Raw genomic sequence first — 20,282 nt, forward strand, 5'->3', positions numbered from 1 at the left:
CCACCCATCTGCTGCAGTGGGTTTATACTATTTTAATAAAAACCTTTCAGTCATATATTCATATAGTCTCACATAGTCATATTTAACCATTTTCTATCACCTTAACAATTGTGAATGAACTTTAGAAACTATTATTTAGAAATATCTTATTTATTTATTTATTTAAAAAGAACAAATGGCAAAACTCTAGTGGGGGGAAACCTCTAGTGGGAGGAACCTAGCCTCCTCCCCAAATAATGAACAGGAAAAGCTTGAAGCATTTTTTTAAATTTATTTATAAGATCATGTCACATTATCTCTTACTTGTTTTTGAATTTTTATTTTTATCTCCTAATAATCTCAGCCCAGTCCGGGCTGGAAATCAGTTCGGATTTTGGAATGATTTCATAATTAGGAGCCAAAGCCCTCTCTGGGAGGTCTGCACTGGCTCGGAAACTATTTTCTGACCTTTGGAAAACAATTTCATCATCTGAAGAGTCCTGATCACTTTCTTCAACACTATAGACTATTTTTCTTTCACTTTTGGTTTTGCCTCTTTCCTTTCACCTTCAGCCAGGCTTAGCCAGTCTACTTGTTCAGGCAATTGTTTTGTTAGTACAGGGCTGTCAGCCCAGGGTTCTTTGATGCCCTCTAAGGTTAAAGAGGCACCAGGCACGGACAGCCGTGACTCCCTGAGTTTCTTATTTGTTTTTTCCAATTCAGACCCTTGATCTAGCATGTCTTGTAGTAACCCCCACAGTGAAAACACTTCTATGGGGACCTTCTCGTGTCCATGGATAGTATAATAGGTTATCATTTCCTCTCCTACTCTGGTCCAGGTTTTTGCATCCAGAGTTCCGTTCCTTGGAAACCAAGGACAACACATCTCAACAAAATTTAGGAAGCTGCCAATTATGCATGAGAGGTCTTAATGCCTCTCTTAGCAAGTGTATGCTTAATGATATCAATAAAGAGTCCTCTGTCCATAGACTCACTATGGCCCATAACTTCTCAATAGATAAGACACCCACTCGACTTCTCTGTTCTGAATTACTGCTCCGGTACACACCTTACCCATGAGCAGAGCCTAACCGTCCCCGAAAAGGAAAGAAACTTACCTTTCAGGTCCCTGTTCAGGTGCCACCTGCTGGAAGCCCACTGCAGCAGAATGTCGTGTCAGGGTTCTCAGAAAGGAGCGGACTGCATCAGCGAAATCTTGGGGGGCTGAGGGAAGTGGAGATGAGGCAGACATAGACACCTTTTCTCGTGCAAGTGTCTCCTACTGAGGGTCTCAGCAGGTCTTTATTTATACCTTAAGACGAGAGGTGAGATTACATCAACACAAGCATTGAAGCAGAACAAAGACAATCAATACATGTTTTCTCATGAACATATTATTTATACAAGAACCGGGATACAGGCCAGATGTGCAGGAGGGTGAGAGGATTCACCAGAGAGAGACTGGGGAACAGAAGAGGCAGGTGGACTGAAATACACTGCTGAGGGGAGCAGCAGGTAGACAGGAGAGGTCTGCTCACCATGTGGGACCCTCGCTGGCTGGCCGGGATCGAACTGGCACTGCAGAGGTTGCAGACAGCTTCACAGTGCGGCGCTCAACCGCCTGCGCCACCAGGAAGGCCCCAACAGTGGCAGCTTTCATCTGGATTTGGATGTTGCTCTTTTCCTCCCAGACTTGTCTGGCTTTTGCTGAACCTTTCCTATGGGTCCCCACCAGGGCGTGCCTTAGACTGAGGCAGGCTCTCAACACCCCAATACACAGCGGGCAAAGGAGCCCCGTAGCCACTTCTCAGAGGAGACCCCATCGCTATAGACATGTGCAGACACTTGGACATCATTATTATTGGAAGAATAAAATGAAACGCAGGGATGAGCCTAAGCGTTGTGAGATGGTCCAAGAAAGAACATTCCATGACTCCCGAAATGCAGCAGCAGGTGGACCCAATTGACAAGAGCTGAGCTGAAGTAGCTACCAGGTGGGGCCACTGAGCAGACCCCACACACCTCCCAGTGTGAAGACAGGGGTGGGAAACAAGGATGCCAAGCCCAGAAGGACAGGAGGGGGCACCAACCCCGCCCGCCAGGGAGGAACCCACATGGCAGACCTGTCCAGTCTCCCTGCTGCTCCCCTCAGCAGTGTATTCAGGCAATTCACCTGTTCTCCTCCCACTCTTCTGGTGAATCCTCCCTCCCCACCCCACCCACACCCACACCTCTGGTCCACACCCCAGTGCTTGGATACACAAATAAATAAATCTTTTTAAAAAATGAAAAGACCCCACACTAAACACAGGCGCCAGGGCCCCTGTGGCCTTCACCTGGGCCCCGCTGGCGGGAGGCGCTGGGGCAGGCAAGGGCGCACACCTGGGAGCGCCTGGGCGGAGCAGATAAGCATATCTGGCTCTCTGCAGTGAAGTTTGCCCCTGCTCTATGTCAAATTAGGTGGCGTGTGAGGGCTGTGTGTGCCCATACTAATGGGCACACACTAAACCCTTCGTGCTTGTGAAAACAAGGAGCAGGGACAGGAACAGTTGCCAAAGAGGAAAGTCCATCAGATGGAAGAAGACGATCTCGCCCAGTTGGAGAACCGTTGAGAGTTGAAATGGGCCGGGGATTGGATTCTAATGTGGGAAGGAACATGGTTTATTTGGGGGCGATGTGCTGGGTCCCTGGAATATTCTGGTTAAATGCAAAATGGAGGGTTGTGATGAGAACACGCAGGGTGCTGCAGGGAGGGTCACTATTCGGTGGGGCGGGCTCTGAGAGTGAGACGGGGGCACCTGAGCTGCTGGGAAAGTCTCCCGCGTTTGCAGTCACCGGAGCGTCAGTCACTTTCCCAAGGCCTCTCCCAAGGCTGAGTGAGCAGGAGTCTAGGGTACAGGCAGCCGCTCCTCCAGCTCAGGGGCCAGGACCCCTGTGGCCATCACCTGGGCCCTGCCCGTGGGAGGCCCTGGGGCAGGTGAGGGCACACACCTGGGAGCGCCAGGGAAGAGCAGATAAGCGTGAAGTTTGCCCTGCTCTATGTCACATTAGGTGGTGTGTAAGGGCTGTGTGAGCCCTGATCGCATACTAGGTACCTCAATGATTCACCACCGCCCAGCTACAGAGGACAACTCTCCACTTGAAGACACGATTCCAGTTCCCACAGAGCTCTCCCTGACCAGCGAACACTGCCTGCCACCTCCTGGACCCATGTGGCTCCTGGCACTCCTTCCTCATCCCGCATCCTCCAGCTCCCGCGGGTCTCCTCAGGGCATTAGGCAGAGGGTGCTGGGTGCTGCCTGCCCAGAATGGGCCCCGCCCCTCAGCTCCCATCTACAGAGTCCCTGGAGGGGGGAGGGCTCTCTCTGCAGTTTACCATCAGGGTGTGCCCCTTTGGGCCTGATAGGGAGGTGCCAGGCAAATGGTAAAACCAAGAGCCACTCAGCCCAGGAACGCCAGAGCTGGTTCCCTCTTGACTGGCCCACACATCGTGCGCCTCCCTGCCCATCGCAGACCCCAAACCCACCTGCCAGTTGGGGAGCAGCCAGCAGCCATGCCTTACCTCTACCAGGCCCCGGGGCCCCAGGAACCACCAGCTCCCAAGGACGCTCGCATCATCCATTCCTCAGGCCAGAGCTTCGAGCAGTTGAGGCAGGAGTGCCTGCGGAAGGGCACGCTGTTTGAGGACGCAGACTTCCCAGCCAACAGCTCCTCTCTCTTCTACAGCGAGACTCCCCAGATCCCCTTCGTGTGGAAACGGCCAGGGGTGAGTGCAGCCAGAAGGTGGGGGTGGCAGGCAGGGGGCTTGTAAGGAGGATCCCAGGACCCTGGAGAGGGCAGCAGGAGAGGAGGGAGCAGGAGGGGAGGCAGAGCACAAACCTGATCCAGGCCGGCTTCCCAGGGGAGGCCATGCAGAGTGATGGCTGGGAATGATGCAGGGAGCACATAACAGCTGGCGGGGCTGGGGGTGCTCTAAGGGGGACTCCAGGGCATCTGCTGCATCCAGCCCCCAGCAGTCTCACTCCCATGGAGGTCAGGACTCGAGTCTGACAATGTCTTGGTAGTCAGGGAGTGGAGGTCAAGGCTATTCAGGATGAGTTGGGCCAGTCCCAGGCACCAGGTCCCCCCCCAAGGGGAGAGGGTGGGGGCAGCCCCAGCCCCCACTCCAGGAGGGTGTTCACCTGGGTGATGTATGTAAAGTGCTCAGCAGCTTCTGCTCAGAGCCCAGGGTGCTCAGAGTGGACGGGGGCTCACGAAGCAAGCGTGCAGTGTCTCCATGATAGGGGTGCATAGGAAGCAAGGGGCTGCCCAACTCATCCTATTTCCCTTCCCGCAGTACCCATGAGCCAGTGTCCATGCCCCCCCACCCCTAACAATTGGAGGTGATGGTCCCAAGGGCCATGAGCTGCTGCCTGGGACAAGGAGTCAGTATTTCCCGTGCTGGGTTAGTCAGGGCTCAGCCTCTGACTGGGTGGTGCTGGCTGCCTTCCCTCGGGTGGGGACCCACCTGGGAGAGCCCCTAGGGGTGGGCTGTGATGGCAAGGAACGGAGTGCAGAGAGGGCCGGGACGCAGGTGAGACCCTGCACCCATCTGTCCAGGGACTGTGGTCACACCAGTCACACCACTGCATCCCCACACCTCAGTCTCCTCCCTGTGAAGCTGAGACACTAGTGTCCACGGTAGACACGGCGTCCTGCTGCGGTTACTGGCATCACCATCATTTGCTCTGCATCCCACCTTCTGAAAGGCACTGGGTGCCCCATGTCTGCCTTCATGCTGTCTCCTTTCATGAAAATAATGAAGATGTGTTAAATACACAGCCTGTCTACTTAAAACACACACACACACGATTCTGGAACTTCAGGGCAGAGTTCAAGGTACACATGAGTTCTTTATACAGTGGTAAGCTCTTTATTGCTATTTCCTGATAGAGGGTTTGTGTGTGTGTGTGTGTGTGTGTGTGTACTGACCTATTTACCAGTCCACCTGAATCATCTCTAAACTGCTTCTGGTCATCTAATATTTTCCTAAACCTGACAAGGCTATCACTGAGTGCCTCAGGCTTTCTCCTGAGAAATTCTAGTTACTTCCTTCCCTCCTGCTGGCCTCCCTGCCTCCACTCATCAAGCCACCCCGCTACTGCCTGCGGGGCTCATGCCATCCCCTGCTCAGTGCCCTCTCTGGGGTCAGCACTGCGTACAACAAGGCATGGATTCCCTCAAAGGCCTCGTCCTACCACAGCCTCCCCTTGTCCCGCCACCACAACACACTGTGAACATCACTCAGAATGTTGGGCATGGTGTAGGAAGCTGAGGAGCAATGGGGTTCTCACAGGCAAGCCAGTGCCAGCCTCACAGAAGACGGGCTCTGAAGGGGGCATCACAGGCAACAACAGCACCGATGGTTTCATTAAAACAGTATGAGTTGGAAAGAAGACACCAAGTATGTTGGGGGGGGGATAAAAGGCTCCTAGGGAGGGTCCCTGAGCGTGAGACCAAGTTCCCCAAGCAGAGAAGAGGCTCCTACACTGACCGGCATGTAGGCAGAGGGGATGGAGGGGCCAAGTGAAGTGACTGGCTCATCCCACCAGAGGCTGGGCTGTCCCTTTGCTTGTCCCTCCATGGGGAAAACATAATGCAACAGGAATGAAGTGTTCTGCTGCAAGAAAGGAGAGCCCGCCAGGAAGGGGCGGGAGGGCCAGGCCTCACTGACGATGCCCTCATTCTTCCAGGAAATAGTGAAAAACCCAGAATTCATTCTCGGAGGGGCCACCAGGACTGACATCTGCCAAGGGGATCTTGGTGAGTGAGAGGGTCGCGCATGGAGAGCTGGTGGTTGGACAGATGCTCCTGGGGGTCTGAGCTGCCACCAAGGCACAAGCAGCACAGGTCCCCAGCAACTCCCTGCACAGGGATTGGGGAACATGACTGCTCCCATCTTCTGCTTCCCCCTCCTCCCCAGTTGGCCCCCTGCTCTGCTGAATGGGAGCCAGAGGACTCTACATCCCTGGCGCTCTGCTCCCCACCGGTTTTCAGAGAACAGAGAGACCCAGAGGCGCTACCTGGGTGCTGGCTCCATCAGAACATTAGTCAGTCGCCTGCTAGGCCTCCCCTCAGCACTCATTGCCTCACTTCATCTTGCCAACCAATTTTGGCAAAAGCTCCCAATTTTACAGAGAAACCCAAGTCAGGGAGGCAAAGTAAATTATCCAAAGTCATAGACATGATAGATATGCAGAGTCAAGACCCCAAATTCCTCTTCACCACTTTGCCACACTGCCTCTGGGGTTCATGCTTTAAGGACCACCTCAACCCCCAGAGGAATGAACCAAAGAGAGCAAACTACTGTGAGCAGGAGCAGACACTGAGTTCCCCACAGCTGAGGTCACCACTGTGGTCTGACGGATGAAGTGGGACATGCCGGGAGCTTCATGACAAGTGGCTGAGTTACCCTCCCAGAACTCAAAAGTCACACCTAGAATGATGATAGATGATTGATACACAGACAGACAGACAGACACATGCATCATGACAGAAGATAAACAGACGATGGACAGGTAGATAGGAAGAGAGATGATAGACAAAGAGACACAGACATGGTGGATACATAGAATTATACATTCTAAATATGACCTTGGCTTTTCAAAAAAAATAAAGTGTTCAGGTTGGTCTTCATTTTCTGAGGTTTAGCCCCCCTAAGAGGTTCTCCCTGTTCTCTTCAACATCTCCCTCTCAGTTGTCCACCCCATTCTTCCTCTACTCCCCTCACGCACCCCTCCATGCATGCCCCTGGTGATACTCTTTGGGTAGGAATTATCAATCACTAGAAAATCATTGATGGAACTCTTTTGGTTTTTTCAAAGTTTTACTTTGTCACTTTGGTATAAAACGATTTTGAAATTACCACCTTAGTTGATAATTGATGACAAATATTATTTTGTGGCACTTTTTCTACATCTGAATACTGTATATAACATATGAATGAAGGAGAGCCTCCCTGGTGGCCTAGGGGTTGAGTCTCCGTGCTATTACTGCTATGGCCTGAATTCGATCCCCAGCCAGGGAGCTAACCCACATATGGTGCAGCAGACCTCGCCTGTCTAGCACGCTGCTGCCCTTAGCAGTGTATTTCAGTAAGTCCACCTGATTGCTCCCCACTCTGTCTCTGGTGAATCCTCTCACCACTCCACATCTGGCCTATACCCCACTTCTATGCAAAAAAAAATCTACATATGAATAAAGGATAACAATAAAATGGACAGCTGTGAACCAGCCCCCCAAATAAGCACTTGACTATCACCAACACCATCGTTGCCCCTCCCTATCAGTGGCCACCTGCATGCTTTCACCCGACAAACTGAACATTGGGGGCACCCTCACCCAGCATCGTGCTTGAGGTGGCCACACCTATCCATTGGCACAGACTCAACAGTGATCAGTAATTTTCATCTCCTTTGGGCTTTTTCCCTTGTTCTGAATTGTGTAAATGCCATCTGAATGTCTCTCCTCAAAAGCTGAGCACATTTCTGGCGAAATAGTCTCCGGCAATGACCAAAAAAGGGTTGTGTGACAGTGTCCCGAGTCCAGTGGTACAAAGAACTTTCCTGAAATGTCAACTCTCGGGAAGCCACACTTGAGTTCCAATGAATTCAAGTGGTATTATCGACTACAAGCAAATAGATTTGGGGTAGAATGGGGAGGTCCTGTTGGTTAAATAGGTAATTCCCAATGTCTGCTCAGACGTCTTTCACAGGCAGCAGCTAGAGCTCTGATAGGTACAGATGAGGTGCCCGCCCCATGCTCAGTATGAGCACATGAATGCATGTGGGAGTTTGTACAGTGTAAGCTTAAAACACTGCTTTATGTTCACACTCACTTTTGTGTTTTCCTCTGAATGGGGGCTAACTTGAAGGTTATATCTGGGGAAACCAGCAGATCAGTCTACAAATCTTGAAAATGCTAAATAAGTGAAAGTGGATGATACCCATGAGTTATTATTACCTACAACAAAGCTAAGTCTAGCCTGGGGAGGCATGAGCCCCGGCAGAGTGCTCCCTCCGAGCTCACCCCAAGTGCCACAGGCCAAGCAGGATGAGACGTCACTCACCCTGGCCCGCTGACACTAACTCTCACAGCCCTGGCCTCCTGGCCTTCCACGGAGCTGATGTGCAGTAGAGCACAGTGACACCCACGTGGGCATGACCTATACCACTGCCAAGCCAGAGATGTCTGTGCTCAGTGGGCAGGAGAGCTGGGAAGGGAGGCAGAGGGGAGAGATTTGCTGGTAACCTTCCCATATTTTAAGATACAGAAAAAAACGTGGTCCCATCTGGAATGCCCCACATCTCCTTTGGCCATGGAGTTGTCGTGTTTACCACAAATTAGCAGTAAGAACTGAGATGAAGACTTTTCACTTACAGGCGACTGCTGGCTGTTAGCTGCCATTGCCTCCCTGACACTTAACGAGAAAGCGCTGGCCAGAGTGGTCCCCCAGGACCAAAACTTTGGCTCCGGTTATGCTGGGATCTTCCATTTCCAGGTAAGTGAACTTACCTCATTGGGGCACAGTGTGATGTCAGGTGTTTCTGCAGCTGCTGGTCATCATGGGTGCCTTTTCCTCTTGAGAGAGAACTGGTCAGAGAGCCCTGGACTGTCCATCCCGGCTCTGAGGGGGCCACATAGGGTCTTCGAGTCCATGTCAGGGGCGGGTGGGATGCTCCACACGTGGCTCCGCGGACAAAGCACAGCTGAGCCCATCGCAGACCCCACGTGTGAGTTTCCTCCAGATCTCAGGGAGAAAAAGCAAAGTGATAACGTGGACAAAGCGGGGCTGGACCTCCTGTGAGACTCAACCCTGCCATCTGTCTCTGCCCCGGGTGACAGCTCTGGCAATACAATGAGTGGGTAGACGTGGTGATTGATGACCGGCTGCCCACCTTCAGGGACCGCCTGATCTTCCTCCACTCGGCCGACAACAATGAGTTCTGGAGCGCCCTGCTGGAGAAAGCCTATGCCAAGTGAGTGTCACCCAGCGCGGGCAGGCCCCTGTCCCAGGGAGGCCAGTCTCCCTCCTGGGTCCTTTTCAGGGGACAGCCGTGGAGAGGGACACTGAGGCTCTGCGATGGCACATGTGGGGCGGCAGGGCCACCGGCCTGGGGCCCAGTCAGGCTGAGGTGGAACAGGAGTGGCTGGGGCAGCTTGCTGTCGGGGTCTAGCTGTGCCCATCCTCAGACACGTTGCGACGCGCAACCCTTTCCACCCCTGCATGTGGATCCTGCCTTTGGCAGCAGCCAGAGTGCAGGGATGTGTTCTGGGCGACGGCCCCGCCAGCACAGCCAGGGCAGAAGCCTCAGGGCTCCTGGCCAGCCGAGACTGAGATGTCACTTTCCCACTTTGGAATTCTCCTTTCAAATTTTTTAAATTGTGCATTGACTGTTTTAACCATGTTTAACTGTATATTTCAGCGGCATTAAGTTCATTCACATTGTTAGGCAACCATCACCCACACAGCTTCATCCTGCCAGACTCAAACTCTGCACCCTTCAACACTACACCCCCTTCGCATCCCCAGCCCCCGGCCATCAGCCTGCGACTTTCTGTCTCTGGATTTCACTAACCTAGGAACCCCGGCTAAGTAGAATCTCGACAGTCATTTCTATTCACCCGAGTGGCTGGAGTTCCTCTGGCAATGTCGCTCTCCAGCCCACCAGCTAGTCAGCAGCAGCCATGATAGCAGAGCTCCCACGGGATCCCCTGGGCTCAACCTGGATCTTCAAGCTGTGGAAATCCGTCCTCAGAGACAGGAAGCAGGGAGGAAGGCCATGCTTCTACCTCCAAGTGGGTATATAAGTGGCCAAATAAAGTGAAGGTAAACTGAGGCTCAATTAATCCTCAAATCAGCAGGATGGGATTAAACCATGAATGAACCCAAAGGTGCTCCTTTGCCCACATGCCCACCTGGTCTGCATAAACACCCTTGGTGCCACTGACAGGCTTGGGGTGAGCAAAGGGGATGCTTTCCAGGCCTGGTGGGGGCAACCCAGTCCTTCAACGAGTCCTACCATCAGGGACCCCTCCTCTCTAGGGTCAGCTTCTCTGCTTGGGGCTGGGTTGGGTGTGGTTTCATTCTCCAGGAGCTCAGAAGAGGGAACCCATCACCTCCCTCCACCCCAAGCTGTGCAAAAGGTTTGAGTCAGTTGGTAGGATTTGAAACCTTTGCCTCAAGGAGAGGTTGCCTAAAGGCAACCTTAAAGAAGGCAAATTAGTTCATAGAAACTAATTAGTTCATAGAAACTAATTAGTTCATAGAAACTAATTCTTTCCTTAAAGAAGGCAAATTAGTTCATAGAAAGATGTTCAGCATCATTTGTCATTAAGAAACTGTAAATGGGGGCCTCCCTGGTGGCTCAAGGGATTAAGCACAGCACTATGAAGCAATCCCCAGCCTCCGCAGCATGAGTTCAATTCGCAGTTGGCCAGAGGGACCCACTAGGGATAGCAGACCTCTCCTGCCTCGCCCACTGTTCCCCTTAGCAGTGTATTTCAGTCTGTCTGCCTGTTCTGTTCCCCACTTTGTCTCTGGTGAATCCTCTCACCCCCCACATCTCTGGCCTTTACCCCAGCTCTTGTATGCATACATAAATCTTTAAAAAAAAAAAAAGAAAAGAAACTGTAAATGAAAATAATAGTGAACATTGCTACACACCGACAAAGTTTATTTCATAACTCAAGCAGAGTACACATATATAAATTATGTGTCTATATGCACATTCTGTGTGTAGGTATGTGTGTGTGTACATGTACAGACATGTTACGTGTACAGTTGTATGATTGCAGTACCTGAGACCAGGAAGGAAAAGTTCCTTACCTCTGTCTACACGACTAATTTTTTCCTGGTCAGGTCCTATGAAGAGAGAGAGAGACTTATTTAAACATCACAGCAGCCCTAGAGGGGAGAGGACAACTGTGCCCCACTTTGCAAATCATGAAACTGAATCATGAGCGGGTTCGCACAACAACACTCAGCTGTAAGAGATGGGTCTGGCACTTGAACCCAGGGTCAGAGTAACCCACACCAGGCTCCTATCTCACAGAGATTTCTTGTGTCTTCAGAACATGAAGTAGACCCCAAATCCTACTTCCCATCTTCCTTCCTGCCACCCAGCCAGGGCAAGCCTTGGGAGGTTTCTGATTCAGTTAGAAAAACCTCTGGCTGGGGGCGCCACCTGGTGGCCTTCCTCATCCCTGCAGCCGCTTCCAAACTTCTGGCTTCACAGGTTGAATGGGAGCTATGAGGCACTGATGGGGGGCAGCGCCATGGAGGCCATGGAAGACTTCACTGGGGGTGTAGCCGAGACCTTCACAACCAAAGAGGCTCCAGAAAACTTCTATGAGATTCTCGAGAAGGCCTTGAAGAGGGGCTCTCTGGTGGGCTGCTCCATCGAAGTAAGTCGCTCACCTGTCTCTCCCTTCCAAGCTCTCTGCCAGAGTCAGAGGCATGAGCAGGTGCCCTAAGCACACACAGGAGGGCTGGCACTTCCAGGACTGGAGAGTGTCAGTGTTTGTTTATTTTAATCCAAGCAGAAGTTTCTATTTAATGTCTTTCAAATGACGAAGCTCAGGCACCCTTGCTGTGTCAGGTAGAACAATCCTGACAAATCTCTGTCCCTTTCTCTACCCCAGAGGTGCTGTGTGTCCCCTTCTCAGCTCTGCCCTTGCTCATACAAACAACCACACACACACTCAGGAACGCATGGCTAGGTTTGATTTCATGAAATGAAACCCTACTATTTTCTGGAATCTTTGTTGATGTCACACATCATGAAAAATACATCAGTAGATACTTAACAGAATTTTTTCTAATTTCTTTATGTACACACACATAGTTTTGCCTCATCTAGTTGTGAAACTTATCCAAGTTTTCTGTTTCCTCTTGAGTAAACCTTGGGAATTTGTTCTTTGCTACTAAATGCCCCATCTCCTGGTGTTTTCAAGCTGGTGACCCGGAGCTGAGTGTAACAAAATGTCTCCACGTGCATATGACTGTGCACCCCCATGAGGGGATGATCAGACAGTTCTGTCTGGGGCCAGAAAGTCAACTCTTTGTTGGGAACGAGGGGCTTCTCATCCTGGGGAGAGGCTGGGAATGCCTCATTGTCACTAAGGGGCCTCCTGTGGAACATTTTGTGTGTCCCTTCCTCCTGCGGAGCAAAGAGGCCAGGCCAGGCAGATCTGGGTCTGGCCTGGTAGGGGAGTGACTTACTCGATGGGCCCAACAGTGCTATTTTCATGTTTTAGGCCAGAAATATTGCAGAGTCCGAAGCCCGGACACCTTTTGGTCTCATTAAGGGTCATGCCTACACTGTGACAGGAATTGATCAGGTAGGTGACGTGCACTCCTGCTGGTGGGTGCAGGGACAGCCGTGACCTGCTCATCCTTTTCCTTAGTGCATTGAAGCTTAAACTGTGCTTTCAGACTTCAGAGAATGTGTCACCTAGAGGAGGCAGCCAGTATGCAAAACAGCAAAACAGGGAAGAAAGTAACATGAGCTTCCATCATAGTTTCCAACTTGTGCAGCAGATAGGAGAACCTGGTCTTTGTTTTTCTTTTCTTCTCTAATTCCACATCAATCCTGTAATAGCGTTCTCCAGAGAAAAGACTCATTAGGATGGATGGATGGCTGGCTGGATGGATGGATGGATGGATGGCTGGCAGGCTGCGTGGCTGGATGGTAGGTAGAGATAGATGGATAGATGGAGATTGGTACAATACAGATACACAGTGGACCCATGATGCAGGGGCACTAGCTGCACATAACTGTTGCCTCCTCAAAAGCTTAACTGCAATTTGTCCTTTAGTGTCTGTGGGGTATTGGTTTTAGGGCAACCCGCCACCCCTAGGATACCAAAATCCACAGATGCCTAAGTCCGTTATAATAGGTTCTCCAAATTCAAGATTCAACCAACAAAGTAACATCCAGGGTTGGTTGAATCTGAACTTGGAAATCTCTGATAGAATAAAATCCAAGAAAGTGGAGCAACTCAGTTCGTTCACAGTGATATTGTTTTGTCCTGTGTAGTGTGATGTATGTGTGTATATACATAGATACCTGTGTGTGTATATACATATATACCTATATCAGAGGAAACTGCTCTGAGAGCTCAAATTTCTAGCTAGTTGATGAGCAGAAGTCTATTTTCTCTTTCTCCAAAGTCCTTGTGAACTGTGCAGTTCCTGCCCCAGAGCAGAGTAAGGACAGCTGGCTGGGCTTTCTTTCCTGACTCCAGGCTACTGATGTGGACAGCAGAGATCCTCAGATGACACCCCAAATGGGAGAATATTGGCTTTGGAAGACTTAGATGTGGTGTTTATTTATTGTTGCTGTTTAAATTCCCAACATGTGTTTCTATGCTTGTTGTTCAGCTGTAAGAGGCTAAGGATGAAGGAAAGTCAGTAGTTGCTCACTGAGCGCTTCTCAGAATTACTCTTCATCTTTCACCGTGGATTCTGAGGCTCCCCAGATAAACAAGCCTCTAGGGAAATTGCAGTCTAGCAAGTAACTCCTTCATCTGAAGATTCACATCACGTTAGCCACTATGTTTAGCAGGACAATTCCGTGGGCAAGTTAAGAATGGATGAGTTTTGACATGTTTTTAATGTATAGAAGTCAAGAGGCTTCCGGTAAAGCCAGCCCCAGCTGAGAGGATCCACTCCAGAACTCACACATCACATGAACTGATCCTTTCACATTCCCCTGCTGCCTTTACCTTCCAGGTAAACTTCCGAGGCCAGAAAACTGAGCTGATCAGAGTCCGGAACCCTTGGGGCCAGGTTGAGTGGAATGGGCCCTGGAGCGACAGGTGGGTCCCCACCGCGTCTCTCTGGCTGGCGCCCACCTTAATGCTGTTCATGGGGTCCAGTGGGCCAAGGCTGGCTGGTGTGTCCTGGGAAGGAGGAGAAGAATGTCAAACGTGCTCCCCTGGCTTCTGGGTGACCTCACCTCTTTCCCCTTCATCCCCTGGGGCCCGCCTTGCAGTCAAACTTGACTCTCAGGGAAGACTCTTAGAGTGGCCTTTTGTCTTCCCTGGGATTGTATTCATGTCGGTGACTGTATTGCCTCCCATGCGGATAGTTCACATCCCCATGTATCGTGGGTCTTTATCTCCACATATGAGTGGCCCCAGTGAAGTGTGTGTGTGTGTGTGTGTGTCTGTACGTGTGTAGTGGCAGTGAGTATTTTGGGTGTGAGAATCCCTGAGTGCTGACAGCAGGTCAGTACAGGATTCTCTGGCCATTGGCCAGAAGCCCCGTAACCCAGGTGAGGCAGACAAAGTGGAATAGGAAATTCAGCCACTACGACTGCTCTGATGACCAGGATTATTTATTTGACTCCAATTATAGGAAAGGTCTTCCTTTCAGGCCTGTGTCCCCTCCATGTCCCTTGAGAGGTGGCGCCCGTGCCTGGGATGATGGGCTGTATGTAGCAGGTGTGCACAGGCAGGACGCACCCTGACCTGTCTCTACCACCTCCCTCTCTCCTTCCTCACCCAGAGCTCTGGCCAGCTTGGGCTCTTGCTGTCCTCTCTGCCCACCTGCAGCTCCTGGGACTCTAGGGAGTCTGTACAAATATAGAACTTGATTAAAGCCAAGTCCGTGTTTGGCCTCTGCTCAGACAAGTCACCAGGGGGCGCCAGTCATCTGTGTGTCTGTGGCTTTATTAACCAGACTCTAGCTTGAGGGCAGGAGACTGACACTGAAGTGTCCCCCATCACTGCTCCCTTCCCGCCACCCCCTACCCCTGCTGCCTTCCACCGCCTCAGAACCAAGGGACTTTGGCAGAGACTGATTCACAACAGACCCACATCAAAGCAGGCATGAACTCGGCCTTCCTCTCCTGGTGGAAAGGGAAGGAAGAGAAATCACGAAATCAAAAGGAATGAGACTGCTTTTAGCTCCTAAGATTTATAGAGTCCCTTAACTCAGGGGACAGAGTCTCTAAAAGGACAAAGGCTACTTTTTCCTTTCCCTGAGAAACATGGTGAAGAGGGAAAAGTGGGTTTTTCCTGGAACACAGGTGGGGACTGCCTGCCTCCAGGCAGCCTTGGAGGGGTGGGAGGGTCTGTCCCCACCCTGATCCCAGATCCTGATTCTGCCTAGTGCCAGAGGGAGGCTGGAAAGCTCAGCTTAGCCTTTGGACACATTATGTGGTGTGAGCCATTGGAAGAAAATGGCCCAAAGGAAAAAATAAAGGTTCTTAGTTCTGTTCTCCAGATCCCGAAAGGGGCAACCTGGAGAGAGGCTCTGGGTTCTCTGGGCTCTTCATCCCCAGGAGTCGGGACCCACGGGGTGTGGGAAATGGTTCCCCCCTTGAGAGTGCTGAGGTGGTGGCAGCCCCATTTGAAATGCACTTGATCCTTCAACAGCACATTTAACTGTACACGTTCATTATACTCAGATCTGTTACCTCTCAGCAGGTTCTGCAGCCACTGATTCAACCAACCTTGCATGATGCTTGGCTGAATCCTCAGATGCAGAACCCTCAGGATAAGGAGGAGTGAAAATAAGTTACATTTGGATTTTCTGCTGCACAGGAGGTTGATCACCCCAAGTTGTTCAAGGGTGAACTGCTTCTGGAGACAGGGGTGTGTGTGTGTGTGTGTGTGTGTGTGTGTGTGTGTGTGTGTGTGTTGGAGGGAGGAGGATGTCCCAAAGAAGCAGTGGCCTTAGAGGTGTCATTCCCAATATGGAGGGCAGTAGGTAGCTGCTCACCTGAGGACAGGCAAGGCCCCCTGGCAGAACACGATCCAGCTTTCCAGGGAGGTCACAGAAAGAAAGTACTTGGTAGATCAATGTCAAACAAGCTTGTCAAACAAGTTATGATTATGACTTTTCAAAGTGTCAGCTGACAAAGAACAGGGGTCAAGTGAGTTTCCCTGCCTGTGGTGGTCTCATGAGAAGCACCTTCTTCCATTGGCTGCGCTTGGAAATGTACTTTCTGATCAATCTCAAAGCCTCTGGCACATTTCTGGGGTCCATGGTATAGTCACTGACCAGGATCTATTCCTTTCATAACTGTACACCCTGGTTCCCAGGAAAGGGTGCTCTCCCGACCCAAGGCCAGTACTGCTCATGACTCACGTGATGATTTTTTTTACTCCTAGTTCTTCTGAATGGCGTTCTGTGGGCCTCGCTGAGCAAAAGCGCCTGTGTCACGCTGCTCTGGACGATGGAGAATTCTGGTACAGTTCTTTCCTCTTTATTTCTGTACTAAATGCAAAACAGGTATGACAAGGCCCCAGGGCCTTTGGGTGTAAAGAACACCCCATTTCATCGTATAATTTTATCGTACATTTCAGTAAATCACTTACTCCTGTCTCAAAACCCTTATATCCACCCAGGTTGGCAAAGGATTTAATGTCACGTGTTGGGGACTCTCCCCATCTCCAGATTTGTTTAGAGTGTCAAGGGATTCCATGTGACCCAGGAAACAGAAGGCTCAGCCTCCCAGCACTCACCCAGCCTCCCTCCACTAAACCATCCACCATCCAAGTTTGCATTTGAATCTGCAGCCCAGTGAATTTGCATGCAGGCAGCAAGCTGCTCCTGGGTCACTACCTCCAGGCCCAACTTGGTGACAGGGACCCTTGAAGGCAGCCACCTTTGGAGCATCTCAAAATACAGATCAGTGGGAAGGAATTCTTAATCTGGCCTTTCCACAGAGCTGAAAATCTTTGCTAAGGGAAAGTTGGTTAATAGCCCTTTATCTCTAGAAATCATTTCAAATCTTGTTTCTTCCTATGCGACCCGGAAAAGGTTGACTCTTTCCAACTCTGCCAGACCACAGATGTCTGATTTTTGGTTCTGTTTCCTTTCATATGCTCACACCAGTGAATTTTTGCCTGAGTCCTTCCCTTTTTTTTTTTTTTTTCATTTTATATATTTTTTACATCATTTTTCATTTTTGCACAATGTATGCATTTTCATCTTTATTATATTACCCATACAATTCCCACCCCCCTTATTTTGTCCCAAATATATCCCCTCCTCCCCTCCCCAACCCCCTTCCCACCAAGTGTGTCTCTGGTTTATAGCTGATTGTTGATTTTGATTTTTACTTTATTACAATTAGTCTTCTTCCTGGTCCCTTATTTAGGTTTTCTAAGTTCCTGCTATGAGTGAGACCATCCGGTATTTTTCTTTTTCTGGCTTATTTCACTGAGCACGATCGCTTCCAGCTCCATCCATGTTGCTGCAAATTGCCTAAGTTTATCTTTTTTGATTGCTGAGTAATATTCCATTGTGTATATGTACCACATCTTCTTGATCCAGTCATGTATTTTGGGGTTGTTTCCAGTCATGTATTTGTGTTGTTTCCATAAATTAGCTATTGTAAATAGTGCGGCTATAAACATAGGGGTGCAGGTGCCCTTTTGAATTAATGTTTCTGTGTCCTTTGTGTCATTAGACAAAAGCAAAACCTAGACCCACTCATTAGATGCTTCCCAAACTCCCCTACATTACATAACAAAAGATACTTTATCACTTTCAACAATAAGAAAATTTGAGTTCGGGGAGCCATTTGTCAGGAACTGGGGATAAAGACCAAATACATGAGAAATACACTTTGGTCACCTGAATGACAAAATATTTCTTATAAATTAAAATATCACACTGTCTTTGCACTGATACTGAAACCAGCAACAGGCTCACTTTCTGTCACTCATCAAAATCAACCACTACAGCACCATTTTGGGGGGGAAGAAAGTTTTATTTTTATTGTGAGGTCAACCAACAAGGAGATAGGAGCCAAGGCTCAAATCTGGAAACTAGAAATGATTTTATAGAAATGGAGGTAGAAAGGAAATAAAAGTTAGGAATGTAAAGCTGTGGCCTTGAATAAGTCTGATCAAATAGTTACAAATGGATCTGTATATGAAAAGGTTTCCAGAATCTTGGGATGGACCCCTTGCTTCAGGATGTGGTCTAATCTGTTCTTTTTTCCTGTTTTCTTGGTTTTGTGTCAGTAGTCTCTTGGTTCTGACCAGCTTGGAATATGGGTTAAGATCAATTTCTTCTGCACACATTTGTGTCATAGGACTCATAGAAAAGTGTCACACGATGTTGCCTTCCTAAGAGCAGGTTCAAGAGATTGTCAAACATGCACAATATTCTGAGGATCACCCATGTTTTCAATACTCCCAAGTTTATATCTTCAGTTCCTTTCCTTGGAATTCCAGATCCATATATTCAAGGATCTACTCAGTATCTCCCTGTGAATATCCACTCACTAGCACATCCCAGGATCACATGCCTAAACCTCAAATCCTTCTCTCCCAAACTTGCGACAACACAGTCTTCTCCGTCTTCATCCATCCAACTATTCAAACCACGTATCTTCTTGCATTTCATTCTTTTCCTCACATTTAATCCTCCAGCCAGTCCTATAGGCTCAACCTTCAAAATATGTCTTAAACCTGATCACTGCTCACCACCTCCTGTGCTACCAGCCTGGACTGACCCACCCTCATCTGTCACCTGGACAACAGCACGCACTTCATAGCTGGTGACTCCACTTCTATCTGTGCCCTTTCTCATGGGTCAAGGGTTATGGGTCATGTTAACACATGCATGTTTCTCCATCTAATCGGAGTAAAAGCTGAAAGCCTTATGATGACCACTCTGGTCCACCATTATCTTTGAACATCATCCTTTACTGACTTAGCCAATTAAGATCTTGTTCTCCAACTACCTGGACTGCCAAAAAGTCATTATGTCCCAACCCCTACACTCCAGGTCTCCACCTGAACAGTCAGAAGTTCCCTTAGCTGTTTATCTAAAATATCCCCCACACTGCACACTCCCCCTTCACCCTACTTTGTTTTCCTTTGTAGTGCTTATATATATATATATATATATATATATATATATATATATATATCTCAAACTATATTTTAAGCTTTTCTTCCTTTTTATCTTTCTTAACCTTTTCTTTACCTTTTTTGGGGAGGAGTCTATTTTCTTCTCCCCAGGCCTGATTTCTCCCCAATCCTCCAGGACAGAAGCAAGTGTTCAATAACTGTTGGATGATTGAATGAATGAGTAGGTCATGCCATGTCATCCGTCCAGAGCATGTCTCTCTCCACTTTGCTGCAGGATGGCATTTGCGGACTTCAAGGCCCATTTTGATGAAGTGGAGATCTGCAACCTCACTCCTGATGCCCTAGAGAAGGATGCCCTCCACAAGTGGGAAGTAACGGTCCATCAAGGAAGCTGGGTGCGGGGCTCCACGGCTGGAGGCTGCCGCAATTTCCTGGGTTGGTAGTCTCCCTGCCCTTCTCTTTGTCATCCCCAAGTGTTGAGTCCAAAGCAGGACATCAGTGGATCAGGCCCAGGACCCTAGAGAAGGCCCAAAACACGGTGCTAGACAGAAACATTTCAGTGATGATTGGGAAAAGAGGGTGGCAAAGGTTTGGGAGGACTTTGGACAAGAATTGCTCAAGGAACCTCCTTTGTTTTACCACTTGGGTTATCTTCCCTGACAAGTAACAGAAGACACACTCACACTAGTTTAGAAATGAAAAGAATTGGGCCTCCCTGGTGGCATAAGGGGTTAAGTCTCAGCACTATGCAGCTATCTGCAGCCTCTATAGCACGAGTTAGACCCCCGGCCAGGGAGGTGACCCACATATGGTGCAACAGATCTCTCCTGTCTCACCCGCTGCTCCCCTCAGCAGTGTATTTCAGTCAGTCTGCCTGTTCTGTTCCCCATTTTGTCTCTGGTGAATCCTCTCACACCCACACCTCTGGCATGGACCCCAATTCTTGCATGCATAAATAAATAATTCTTCCCAAAAAAGAAAAGAAAAAAAAAAGAATTTATTGTCCTTCATAACTGAAAAGTCCAGAGGAGCAGAGTGGGCTTCAAGCACAGATCGATCCGTGATATGCTTGTGATAGTCTGTTCTGCCCTCTTTGCTCGGTTGACTGTTTCACCTTAGACTGTTTCACTTTACAGGGATGGGAGGGCAGCCAGCTCCCCAGCCCTCATTCACTGACCTGCTCAGCAAGAACTCCTAAGGGTCATCAAGCAAAAGCCCTGAACTTCCCTCTAACTGGGGATTCCTTAAGCCTGCATGCCCGGTGAATGCTGCTGACTAGAATTGTCGCAGTTCCCTGTGGCAAGAGGGAATCGCCGTAGAACAGTCAGCATTCACTCTTGGAGGTGGCCTGAGGTCACTTCTGCTCAAATCACATCACCATTGAGTGGGCCCTGGGAGTCAAGCACAGCGCCCTGCACTCACCT

At 49.6% G+C, this 20,282-nt stretch overlaps 1 protein-coding gene across 3 annotated transcripts in view; it reads left to right on the forward strand.

The window, feature by feature from the left end:
- Window positions 1-3,532: 3,532 nt before the first annotated feature.
- Window positions 3,533-20,282, forward strand: part of LOC311184284 (calpain-9) — a gene marked incomplete at both ends in the record, with an annotated part of 31,402 nt that continues 14,652 nt past the window's right edge. Inside the window, 9 exons of one of the 3 annotated variants that reach the window (XM_084254152.1) lie at window positions 3,533-3,745; window positions 5,712-5,781; window positions 8,400-8,518; window positions 8,863-8,996; window positions 11,256-11,424; window positions 12,277-12,360; window positions 13,754-13,839; window positions 16,141-16,218; window positions 19,133-19,293. In XM_084254152.1, the coding sequence (XP_084110278.1) occupies window positions 3,533-3,745; window positions 5,712-5,781; window positions 8,400-8,518; window positions 8,863-8,996; window positions 11,256-11,424; window positions 12,277-12,360; window positions 13,754-13,839; window positions 16,141-16,218; window positions 19,133-19,293 (1,114 nt within the window). The remainder of the gene's footprint in view (window positions 3,746-5,711; window positions 5,782-8,399; window positions 8,519-8,862; window positions 8,997-11,255; window positions 11,425-12,276; window positions 12,361-13,753; window positions 13,840-16,140; window positions 16,219-19,132; window positions 19,294-20,282) is intronic. The other 2 variants (XM_084254153.1, XM_084254154.1) reach the window with 2 other exon arrangements.

The sequence above is a fragment of the Talpa europaea genome (assembly GCF_964194135.1).
Source record: "Talpa europaea genome assembly, chromosome: 14".
Lineage (NCBI taxonomy): Eukaryota > Metazoa > Chordata > Mammalia > Eulipotyphla > Talpidae > Talpa > Talpa europaea.